Consider the following 12,542-nt stretch of genomic DNA (forward strand, 5'->3'; position numbering starts at 1 on the left):
TGTACACTGGCTAAACGCATGAAGACATGTACAAATACAAAGGCATCAAGAGTTTCCCACAAATTTTGTCATGGAATCTATTTGCGTCATTGCGTTTTTTTGGTCGTATGCTTATTATTCAACAAACATGTTTGTGGACAAATGTTTAAAGTTGCTTCTTTATTACAGCCAATGGAGTACTGGAGTGGGAATGAATGTGTTCATGTTAGGATACACACCAACACACATGTAGGTATTACTTTACCTATTAACATGATCAAAGGAGTAGCAGACACTTAAGAACTTGCTTGTTAAAATTTACACACACACACACACACACACACACACACACACACACACACACACACACACACACACACACACAGAATCCATATACAACAGTGAGAGACTGACTGAAGGGGAGAAAAACGTACTAATTTTAGTTTGTATGTAAATGATGGGAGGAACACAGCCCAAACTATACCGGTACGGAGTAAAAACATGTAGCATTCAGTACAGACATTATTATGACTGACAATACGAAAACTGCTGAAGAAGCAGTTATTCAGTTCAGTCAAATTCTGCTTTGTTATAAATTGATCCTTTAACAAAGGCAGAGCTAACTGGGGTCTCTACATCTCATCTGTCTCTACAGTCTCCATTTTCTTCACAGGCTAGCTGCTAATTATGTCTGCTTGTCATCAGTCGGATGTCTATAATCATGGCTAATCAATATCTAAAAATACTGATAACAGACACTTCAAAGAGAAAGACCTCTTTTGACACTTTACGTTTTAATATCCATATTAAACTTTATGTTTAATATCCAGCACCCACTAAGAGAGGCACTCTATAGGTCAAACTGATTAGACTCACATATGACCTGTGACTGACTCCGCCTCACTGACTGGGTCACATGACACTTAGCAAATCCAATTACCTCTTTCTGTTGTTGTAGTAAATTGGTGTGTTTGTGTGTTCACAGGTTGTGTGTCCTTGCATGTGTTATTCATTAAGGACATATTTAGAGTTGCTTGAACGTGCACATAAGCTCTACAGAGTAATTGCAGCCATCTTTGTGTGTGTGTGTGTGTGTGTGTGTGTGTGTGTGTATATTAGCCCTTGTAAATTATTCAGCCTCCCTTAATGAAGCTTCAGTTTGATCCTTTGACTTTTTGACACATGGCAGCCATGACACCTCGACCTCATTAGACGTTTTGCCCAGCCTTCTCTTTGAAAAGCGAGTCAGAGTTAAACCTGAAGTACAAAATGAGTCAAGGTTCCTTTAGGTTCCCTTACTATACTATCACATTTCATCTGTGGGGTTTCGAAACGTATCAGGAGTTCAGTAAGTAAGTATGTAATGTCAACCTGCTTTTCCTAATTAAAGTTCCTATATTTATCATATTAACTATATTATATATACATATTATATGTGTACAGTACTGGACTATAAAAATAACTGTCAGAAATACCATTAATAAAAAATAGCAAAGTAAGGTATTTCTTTCTGTTTATTGTTGGTCTGTAAGCAACACCATGTTTGGCATAAAAAACGATCCAGGTTATTCATCCCTGCAGTAGAGACGAGATGCACCGGGGCTTCTGTCCCAGTGAACGGACTCACTGCATTAATCTACATTTTTATGTGAGTAAATCACATTAAACTATATTACCACTGTGGAAAATGTGTATTTGTACACCTTTCTATAAGAGGGAAGGAGGGAGGTTTAGTGTGAGAGGCAGCCATCCAATGTTCTGCTTTTTTTTTAACAGCTTACATGGCAGCTAACTGGCAAGCGTCCAGGGTAAATTGGACCTTGGACTCTTGCCAGTTTGGTTACAGTTAGAGAAGGGGCACGAGAGGATGGTTGACCTGAACTTTCAAATCGAATCAGACAAGTGCAAGTTAATTTTGAGCCTCTGTAAATCACCTGTATTGTCATCGTATGCCAACAAGAATGAGATTGTGTGTAAAATAAATAATAATTATAATAATAATTCCATATTTTATTGTTGAGCACCATCATTTTCAGAAGAACCATGTAGATGTGGTTTGTGGGAGCCGTCCTTGTGCGCCAAAGCAGCTGTATTCAGAGCACAGCTGATGAACAGTGTGTAAATCAAGAAGAGAATTGAATTTCAGCTTGAAACCTCCTGCTGCTTTTAACTTTCTCTCTCTTTCTCTTTGTCTCTCAACCTTTGTTGATCTTCCAATGAAGGAAATATTAAAATGGTCTAATTACCAAAAACTGAAAGAATTAACACCACATGCAAATATATATGTAATGTGAACACATGAAATGAAATACAAGTGTGCCTCTCTCTCTCTCTCTCTCTCTCTCTCTCTCTCTCTCTCTCTCTCTCTCTCTCTCTCTCTCTCTCTCTCTCTCTCTCTCTCTCTCTCTCTCTCTCTCTCTCTCTCTCTCTCTCTCACCACACACACACAAACACACACAATCCTATCAATATTTCAACATCTAATTACCCCAGCAGAGGTCTAGGACAAAGGTTGTGTGCAGCCATGGTCTGTCTGTGTGTGTGTGTGTGTGTGTGTGTGTGTGTGTGTGTGTGTTATATAAACATATATTATACCTGTAGATTGAAACACATTAGCAGAATGTGAGCGACACAGCGAAAATAAAAGATCCTGCAACATAAAGAATATTTGGAGACAACAAAGAGAGAGCTAATTAACAGTTCTCAAACTGTGTCTGCCTGCTGTTTGCTGCCGAGCATGCATCATACAGTGGGTTTATAGAGCTTTGTACACATCTGAAGATCTGGCACCTTCCTCACCTCTGCACACCTGGCCAATTACTGCTTGAAGTGGGTGTCAAAGTTCTGCTGAAACATACTGGCAGCTTCAGTGAACATGTCTGAGAGTCCTGGGTGCCTTGCACACCTCCATGTCCAAATCTAATTCCTGCCCTCCCTTAACCACCTACTGATGGGCCTGAGGGAGACACCCCCCACCCCCCACTGGGAGAGGCAGACTGACAAAGTAAAACCCTCTAATGGCACAGCTGCAGACAAATATTGAACCAAAAGGCAATCAATTATGGGTAACTTTCTGGGGCAAGCCAGAAAGTGATAGGTTAAGGGCTTTTACTGTGGAAAGGAGGTTTGGACGCAGGACATTTCTAGTGAGGGATGCAGATTGGTTTGTTTTTTTGTGTTTGTGGAATACAGGAAAATTAAATGAAGATAATGTAGAGTTTTACTTGTTAGTTAGTTCTACTAGAAATGTGTAGATTTTATACATCAAAGTGTGTTTACACTTGTTATGGAGTATTACTGGATTTCTGGATATGTGAAAAACCTTGTAGGCTATAAAGTGTTTTGTAGCTGCAGAGGGAGATGTGCAAAGTCTGATAAATTGTCTCAAGGGATGTAATTTAAGATGTCAGTCAGGTCTAAAGACTGCAAGTTTGAAAAAGTAAAAGAAATCTAGCTGCTACTAGCATATCACACCCAAATCATGGATGTATTAAGGGAGAACTGGATACAGCGTTGGATACAGGGTTCTGTTCATTCTTATTGAAGCTGTTCAGTCATGCACAAAGCCAAAAAAGATTTCCTGGAATAAAATTATCCGGATCTTCTGCCTATTTTTCAGCTAACTTCCAGATTAGCCCTCCGCTAACTTGAATGGGGATAAAATGATGTCACTGTCTGGCTCTTCGAGACTTTCCAAATGTAACTGGACAGAAGATTCGCCATTGCTGTAATTACACGGTATGACCATTTTGTCAAATTGGCTTTAAAGCCTGGGGGCTTGACCCAAATCTCAAACTCAACTGACTGAGTTGCATTGTGGGTAGTATAGGTGCCAAGTTTTGACAAGCAAGAAGAATATACAGAGTAAAAAAGATCTCTGGTTTTGCTGCATCAATTTAGATTTTTTAGTTTAACCGTCCATAGTGACTGTGTTCGTGCAATGTCAGCTGAGAACTCTTAAGAACAATTTTGAGGTACTGGTCCTCCTTTGTTTGAGTCTGTATTCAATTCATTTCAGAGAAAAATAGAACCATATGTACAAATCAATGTACACTAAACTTTCAAAAATGGTGCATTGTTAATACAGTAACCAGTCATTCACACTGAGGACCATATGATTATTGTGAACACATTCACACCTTTTTAAAGTGACAATATCAGATGTTTTCAGCATGTTTTGATGCCTCAGACAGGCCAAAAGGAGCCATTTAATTCAGCCAGAATTTGCTCACATCAGCAGATTGTGTTGGAATGTGAATGTTAATATGACCTCGGCTACACCCAGTTCAGAAAATGATATCATAATGTATGCATTAAGATAAGAGTATAAAAACGTTGTGAGTACCCAGGGAGGGACCAGGAGTCAAACCTAACATGTTGTAGAGTCAGGTCAAATTCAGAGGTTTTAAATGAAATCAGACCTTAACTTTCAAAGATTCTTAAGTAAAGATTTGCTAGTGTGTTGACTGAAAAAATACAGTGTAAATGTTTGTAGAAGATTAAAAATGAGTGTATTAAAGTGCAGTTGAGTAAACCATCAGATACCATACTACAGGGATCTGTGGTCGACAGTGTTAGACAACATATAACTATTTTTGTGTAACAGGGTGTTGAAACACATCAAGACTGTCCTCCTGAAAAAACAAGAGCATCATTTGTTTCAGCAAGTTCACGACTAGTAAACTTTTGAGAAGGTAAAACCCTCCAATATTTTAAACAATTTCAGAACAACAAGTACAAAATAATTTTGTGTAGCAGAGATGTTTGTTCTTCTACTTTACAACCCCTCATATTAACAGACTCTCAGTTGGAAACCACTGTTCTACAGTATACAGTAACAATATTACTACCTTATTATTGGTGACAAACTCGTAGCAGTTGATTCATGAATTATTAGCATTGCAGAATATGATACCTATCAAAAAAGCAAGTCGTAATCTTAAAGCTACAGACTGACACTGATCAACAAACAAGCCTGGTTTTAATTGGACAACAGCTGTTTACATTATTTGGACATATCTCACAATTTTGGAAACTTCTACCACTATCTGCTGCTAGTACGGTGTGATACAATGTTGAATTACCAACAGTAAACAATTCTTGTTGTTGTTGCGTTTTCTGTATTTTTGACATATTTTTATACATGTCCTGAGAAACTTGTAATTCTTATGTTCAACTGCTAATATTTCTTTAAGAAATAAGAAAGACACATTGGGTGGACCACAGTGCTAAAATACACCATGGGTCTTTAAAACACACACACACACACACACACACACACACACACACACACACACACACACACACACACTCTCTCTAAGGAGATTATGCATAAAGCCAGCGTGCATCTATAAGCCTTCTGACTGATTGTTTGTCCTTACCTTTTGCGTGATCTGAACTCTTCTCGTGCTCTCGTTCTTCTGTCCCTCTCTTTCTCTCTTTGTCCCTCCTTGGTTCCAGTTTTGGGCCTGCAACAGACGTCCTCCTCTCTCTCTGGATGGAGGGATGGGGAACAGAAGAACAGAACAAGACAGTGGGGTATTTCTTCAGGAGAGGAGGTGTAGAGAATCCTGTTAATCCCACAGCAGAAAAAAAAACTGGAAGAAAGAGGGACTCCTTCCTTTTTTCTTTTTCTCCTACCTCAGACCTTTGCTCTTTTTTATGTGTCCAGTGTCTTCCTTCTCCTTTTTCTCTCCCCTTTCATCAGTATAACTCTCTCTCTTTTCCTCCCTTTCTCTGCAGATCTTTGCCTCTTTGTTTCACTCCTTACTTCCAGTGCCAATTCTCAGAAGTGACTGATCATCTTCTGTTTGTTTCTCTTACTCTGCTCTCTTTTTCATGTAGAGGTATACAGAGGCATAAGGAGTGAATGACTCCCTCCTCCTCTTTCCTCCGACCTCCCTACCGTATTAACGGTGACACGGCAAGCTGCTCATTCACTGCCACTGATCCCTGTTACAGCGGGAGAGAGAGTCAGTGGGGGGTGATGAGGTACAACATAGAGGAGGCTGTAATTAGACACAAAAGCCCACAGACACGCACACACGCACACACACACACACACACACACACACACACACACACACACACACACACACACACACACACACACACACACACACACAAACACAAACTATTTCTTGGGTTAACAAAAGAAAAGCTAAGACACTAAATATGCCCCTCATAAACGTACATATACACATTCCAAGTTAAAAGCAATTATTAAACCTGCAGTAATTGTTTTTTTGGCCACTTCCAGGGAGGAGAAATGAGTTGTAAACACAACACACAAGCTATGTCTCAAAGTAATGGCTGGATTGCTGTAAAAATATGTTGCGCAGAATTCATTGATTTGGTGACCACTGGACCTTTGCTCTAACGCCACCATCAGACCTATCAGTACAATAGTTCAAGACTCTACTGCTGATTCTATATCATTCTTCAAATTTAATTCAAGACGTTTTAACTCATTAAAGTTATTTTCTTCTTAATAAGCTCAAATTATTCCATGCAGACTTTGACTTCTGACAATGATGTTTCAAAAATAAAATACATTTAAAAGCTTTTTCTGATCTTGCAAAGCTAGGTTAAGATTTGGTTGGGCTTAGGTACAAAAATGACTTGGTTAGGATTAGTTGCACTTACAGTAATAGTAGTAATACGTACATGTTTGTACTTTGTCTTTTTAACACACAAGGACATTTTTACTGAAACATCTTAAAAGTTAAATTACTAAACTAGGTCTGATGTTATTTGCAACCTCGGAATTTAACCCACTGTGCAGCAGGTTGGGTTTCACTCCTGGTCCCTCCCTGGGTACTCACAAGCTTTTATACTCTTATCTTGATTTACACATTTTCTGAACTGGGTGTAGCTGAGGTCATATCACATTCATATTTCAACACAATCTGCTGAGCAAATGTTGGCTGCCAACACAGCAACATCAATTAATTAAAGCTGAATTAATTGACTACTAATAAAAATATCAGATGACATGGTCATAATTGTTTTGCCACGTCTGGCCGTGTGGTGCTACCATGGTACTGAAAGGGGGGTATAATTCTGGCATGTTAAATAAGCATTTACCTTTTGTTTTGTTGTGTTTGATTGCATCCCCTATGTGCAATAACATTGGGGATTATAACCTACAGCTTTACAGACCTGTAAACACACGTTGATGTGTAAAATCAGCACACTTCTGCCCAGAACTAACTTCAATTAATGGCTCAGATTTTGATTTGCTTCAATCACTGAACTCAACCTGCCTGTATTTAGGACAGGCCTCTCACTCTCACTCTTGCTCAGTAAATATTGGAAATATTAACAAATTGTTTGTTTAAATCTTTATAAATGACTTGAATTACTTGTAACATCAATTACAAAACAATCATTTGATTGAAGTCTGGATAAAAGTTAACTTCATTTCATCTGCCTGTATCCAAAATTTGCACCTCTCACTGAAAAGTTCATGCGTTCAAAATTCCTTTCTAAAGTAAAAGCCCTTAATCTATGACTTTCCATTTGACTTGTCCCAGAAAGTTACTCAAATCAATTGCCTTTGGGTTATATTTTAGTCCACAGTTGTCCCATTAGAGGGTTTTACTCTGCCAGTCTGTCTCTCCCAGTGGGGGGTTGGTGGCCTCTCCCTCAGGCCAATCAGTAGGTGGTGAAGGGTGGGCAGAAAATTAGGTTCACAGACTGACTTATAGTATGGAACAGAGCGTTCACTCTGATGAATTAATGTGTCTGTAAAGTGTGGGGAGCGTTGGCACAGATCTGCATTGCACCCAGGACTCTCAGATTTGTTCACTGAAACTGCCAACAGAACTTTCACATTTACTTCATGCAGCAATTGGCCAAGTGTGCAGAGGTAAGAAAGGAGCCAGAGTTCGACCTTTTCATTTTTTAAATAACTATTGAGTGACAAATGAGTGCAGCACTATGAATGTCTTCCTGGAGAGACTGTCAGAAAATGTGTGCCTTTGCCCACATAGTTCGTTATAGTGAAAATATCAACTATAACAACATATGAAATGGGAATGTGAAGACAATGTAAAAAGTGTCCGTTGAAGTGGTGAACCTACAAATCATGTAAATCTTCAGCTCCCCTCTGCTTTAAATCCACAGCACACCACTTTATTCAATATGCATTCTGTCTGGTTTGAGAAAACTATTTTTCCGCTTTTCCAGTGTAGTGAACTCTACATGCTTTAGTATTAGTATGGAGTTTGTAAGAATAGTTCACATGAAAGAAAAAACCCTTTCGCCCTGCTTTTTGATTTATGTGTTCAACAGTCATATCTGAGTAGAAAATTGAAGTCCATACTTTGAGCCATGCCATGTAATTGGCACATACACAGTATGATCATTGAAATATTATAAGTTGGATAAAGTGAAATATTAATGTAACTCATAACACGCATGTGTTTTCTTTTCAGAAACATGAATGCTCAGCATCCTCCACTGGTCTGGATATTTGTGGTTAATATCAGTATAATTGTTATCATTATTATTATTGTTGGAAACATCAATATATTCCATACTAATCTATTTATTACAAATAACATAATTATAGGTTAAAAACTAAATGAACAGTTTTCTGGTCTGGAGATTAGGTTGTCAGGTCTGCCTTGATGCTGATGTGGAATCATGAATGTTTGCTTCCCTCCAGTGGACACAAAGAGAAACTACATAGAGTGAAAAAAGTTAGACATCATAACACAGTTAGACTTTGGGTCAATACTTTCAAAATAAATCTAATTTAACAAACTGAGGCAAATTAAGAGAAATATTGAAGAAATTATTATGCAATCCTTCTATAGTTATCACAGTTTCACAGGCCCACATCCATTAAGCACAATAAGAGAGATACTTATTCTCATTTTTATCATTTAGAGGTAGTCATTAATGTTATTAATATCTGTAGGAAGAAGATAAGAAAACCAACTGATGATGCGTGTGCAGCAACAATAGGCACAATAATATGTTGACAAAATGTCATGATAGCTGATGCCTTGCTGAGTTGTAAATCTGCACCACATACAATTCATATCAAAGGTGACCTCAAAAGAAAATGTTTGAGCACACAATTTACATTTATCAGCACATTATCTATATCTCTTTCTCTGCCCTTCAGCAACCTGGCATCCCTAACATTCACCTGTACGTAATACCTTCAGCCAGTTCTAAATAAAGGCCTCACGTGTTGACCTCGGTGAACAACATAGTGAAAGTGTTGTCTGGTTTCCTCTAAACATTGGCTAAAAACAGGTTTCTGTGTGCTTGCATAACAAATATCCTCTTTATGAAAATAAATATAAATATGTTTGAGGTCTGCAAACTAAATTCATTTTATCAAAAAAAAGAAACAACTTTAAACGTCATCCAGTCCAAAACCTCTATTAAAAATACAGTAGGATTTTCTTCAGACAATGACATTACACAATAACTTAATGAACAAATGTGTAAAAAGGCAGCAACAGTTTCAAGTTAATATTTCCTTCTGTCTTTTGTGAACAGTTTCTTCACGTTTCTCACATTTTAAGGTATTCCACACAAACATATATGACAGTGAACATCAGTGCAATGGCTTGTCATCTATATTTAGTAAATGTAGCCTTCTCTTGGTAAGTTGGTGCAATTCTAATGTACAGTTGTTTTTATTTGAACAATGCTAGCATAGATACAAAAGATTTCGCAACTGAAGCTGCCAGAGGTGTATTATTGTCTGCAAACATTAGAAGACCTGCTCCTCAACAAGATCAGAACTGTGATCGTCCTTCATATCAAGTTTCAATACTGTTAAATGAAGCACAAATCTGCATGTCATCCCCTCTTTCTCTCTCCCCCCTTTCTTGTCACTCTACAGCTGTCACTATCGTTCAAAGGCAATAAAAGCCCCAAAAATATTTTTAAAATGTATTAATTAATCACAAATCAATCACAAAAGAAAATTAATCCAACCAAGGAAACAGCATCACATGATACAAACTGAGAAGAAGAAATGCAGCTCTTTGAACTCAAAGGGGAGGAAATTTGTAATGCACTCGTTGGGGACCACTAATTTGGTGCTCATATTTGGTGCTCAAGTGAGTATTTGTACAGCAGTACAGTGTATGTGTGATTGAGGCAAAATAAACTAGTGTGGATCATTGGTGTGCAGCAGCAAGATAGACTTATGTTATGTACTTTGATGACTTGTGTACTTAATAATAATAATAATAATAATAATAATAAATTTTATTTATAAGCTCTTTTTCTGGATACTCAAAGACACTTTACATAAAGACAACATAAAAGCAGCAAAACAACATAAAAATTGTAAAACACTAAAAACACATTGGACTAAGCTAAACATTAAAAGCAATTGTAAAAAGGTGAGATTTTGTCATTGATTTGAATGCTGGAAGGTCGGTGCAGTCAGGGATTTGTTTGGGGAGAGAGTTCCAGAGGGAGGGGGCAGCTACAGAGAAGGCTCTGTCGCCCCAGGTTCGGTGCTTAAACAATTTCTTCACATTTCTCACATTTTTAGGTATTCCACACAAACATACACAACAGTGAACATCAGTGCCATGGCTTGTCATCTATATTTAGTTAATGTAGCCTTCTCTTGGTAAATTGGTGCAATTCTAATGTACCGTTGTTTTTATTTGAACAATGCTAGCATAGATACAAAATATTCTGTCAACTGTTTAGAAACTGAAGCTGCCAGAGGTGTTTTATTGTCTGCAAACATTAGAAGACTGGTTCCTCAACAAGATTCATTCATTTACTAAAAATGATAGAACTGTGATCGTCCTTCATATCAAGGTTCAACTCTAAAAAGTAGGGATGCTCGATATTGGCTTTTCTGCCGATAGCCAATATTCCGATATTGTCCAACTCTCAATTTCTGATACCGATATCACCTGATACCGATATATGCAGGCTCTTTACACCAAAACTGTAACAACATAACATATCTCCTATTGTGGAATTAACACATTATGCCTAATTGTATTGTGATGCCCCACTGGATGCATACATAAATGCAACATGGCTTTCCAAATGTAAACACTGTCTGTGCAAAATAAGAGAACAACTTCAACTTTCATTGTATTAATACTGAAAAGAGTGCTAACGCTAGCTACGCGCTAGCTTTGGTTAATGTGTTTAATTGTATTATTCACCTGAAGGAGTGCTAATGTAAATTCTAAGCCAATTCTTAGTTTGGTTAAGGAACAGCTCATAGCAGGGTAAAATATTTAAGGTACATTGCACTTATTTTGTGTTAATATTAAAATCATTCAGCTTTAAATTGTTTGCTTGTTAGCCACGGTTAGCAACCAACCAGTCTAGCGTGTAGTTGTTGTTGTTGTTATACGTCATCTAGCGAGCGCGCCTGCGTTCATGCAGGCTCGGAAATGCTGAAGCCTACAGAACAAACATCGGTTATAAAAACCCGATACCGATAATTCCTGATATTACATTTTTTAGTGAATATCGGCCGATATTATCGGAGGGCTGATATTATCGGACATCCCTACTAAAAAGTAAATTAAATTAATCATAAATCAATCAAAAAGAAAATGAATTATACAGTATGGCAAAAATAACCCAAACAAGGAAACACCATCACATGATACAAACAGGAAATGCAGCTCTTTACAATTCAATTCAGTTTTATTTGTATAGCACCAATTCATAACAGAAGTTATCTCAGGACACTTTTCAAATAGAGCAGGTCTAGACCGAACTTTCCTTGCCCTTTCCTTGCCCTTGTCGCCAAGTTGCTCATGGTGGTACTGTTGGGTCTCTGTAAATAATGTTATAAAGAGTTCGGTCTAGACCTGCTCTATTTGAAAAGTGTCCTGAGATAACTTCTGTTATGAATTGGCGCTATACAAATAAAATTGAATTGAATTGAATTGAAACACTGCCTGTTAAAAGGCAGAAACCTAGGACAGATCCTTCGGCTCTAGGTGGGTGGTCGTCTGCCTCGACCAGTTGGGGTGAGAGAGAGAGAGAGAGCATGAGAGAGAGAGATAGAGACAGAGACGGACGCACAGCAACAACTACACCAATAGTAGTGACTGATGATGATGAACATGAAGAAGACGATGACGACGACAACAGCAACGATGGGGGACAGAACTCAAAGGGGAAGAAATTTGTAATGCACTCATTAGGGACTATTTTCTGTGGCGGATTAATCCACATTTGGTGCTCTAGCGAGTATTTGTACAGCAGGACAGTGTATGTGTGATTGAGTCAAAATAAACTAGTGTGGCTCATTGATGTGCAACCTATGTTATATATTATGTTGAGTTGTGTACTTCCATTATCCCAAATGTTTCCAACAATATTCAAACTCAGTCATTTTAGTCAGGAAACGATGCATTTCACCGGTTTCACACTTTAGCAGTGTCTATTCAATTATATGTGTCTTTAAACACCTTTGCAGCAGCGTACTTGTAGCTCACCTGGTAGAGCTGGGGTTTGAGTCCAACCTGTGGCTGTTTGCTGCATGTCATCTCCTCTCTTTCTCTCCCCCTTTCCTGTCTATCCTGAGCTGTCCTGTCAAT

General features: G+C 38.1%; 1 protein-coding gene across 1 annotated transcript in view; it reads right to left on the reverse strand.

The window, feature by feature from the left end:
- Positions 1-10,200: 10,200 nt before the first annotated feature.
- The window catches only part of LOC127363140 (uncharacterized), a 74,340-nt gene continuing 71,998 nt past the window's right edge, over positions 10,201-12,542 (reverse strand). The window contains exon 11 of the mRNA XM_051399673.1: positions 10,201-12,534. Within this exon, the coding sequence (XP_051255633.1) occupies positions 12,533-12,534 (2 nt within the window). The 3' untranslated portion in view covers positions 10,201-12,532. The remainder of the gene's footprint in view (positions 12,535-12,542) is intronic.

The sequence above is a fragment of the Dicentrarchus labrax genome, unplaced genomic scaffold (genome assembly GCF_905237075.1).
Source record: "Dicentrarchus labrax unplaced genomic scaffold, dlabrax2021, whole genome shotgun sequence".
NCBI lineage: Eukaryota > Metazoa > Chordata > Actinopteri > Moronidae > Dicentrarchus > Dicentrarchus labrax.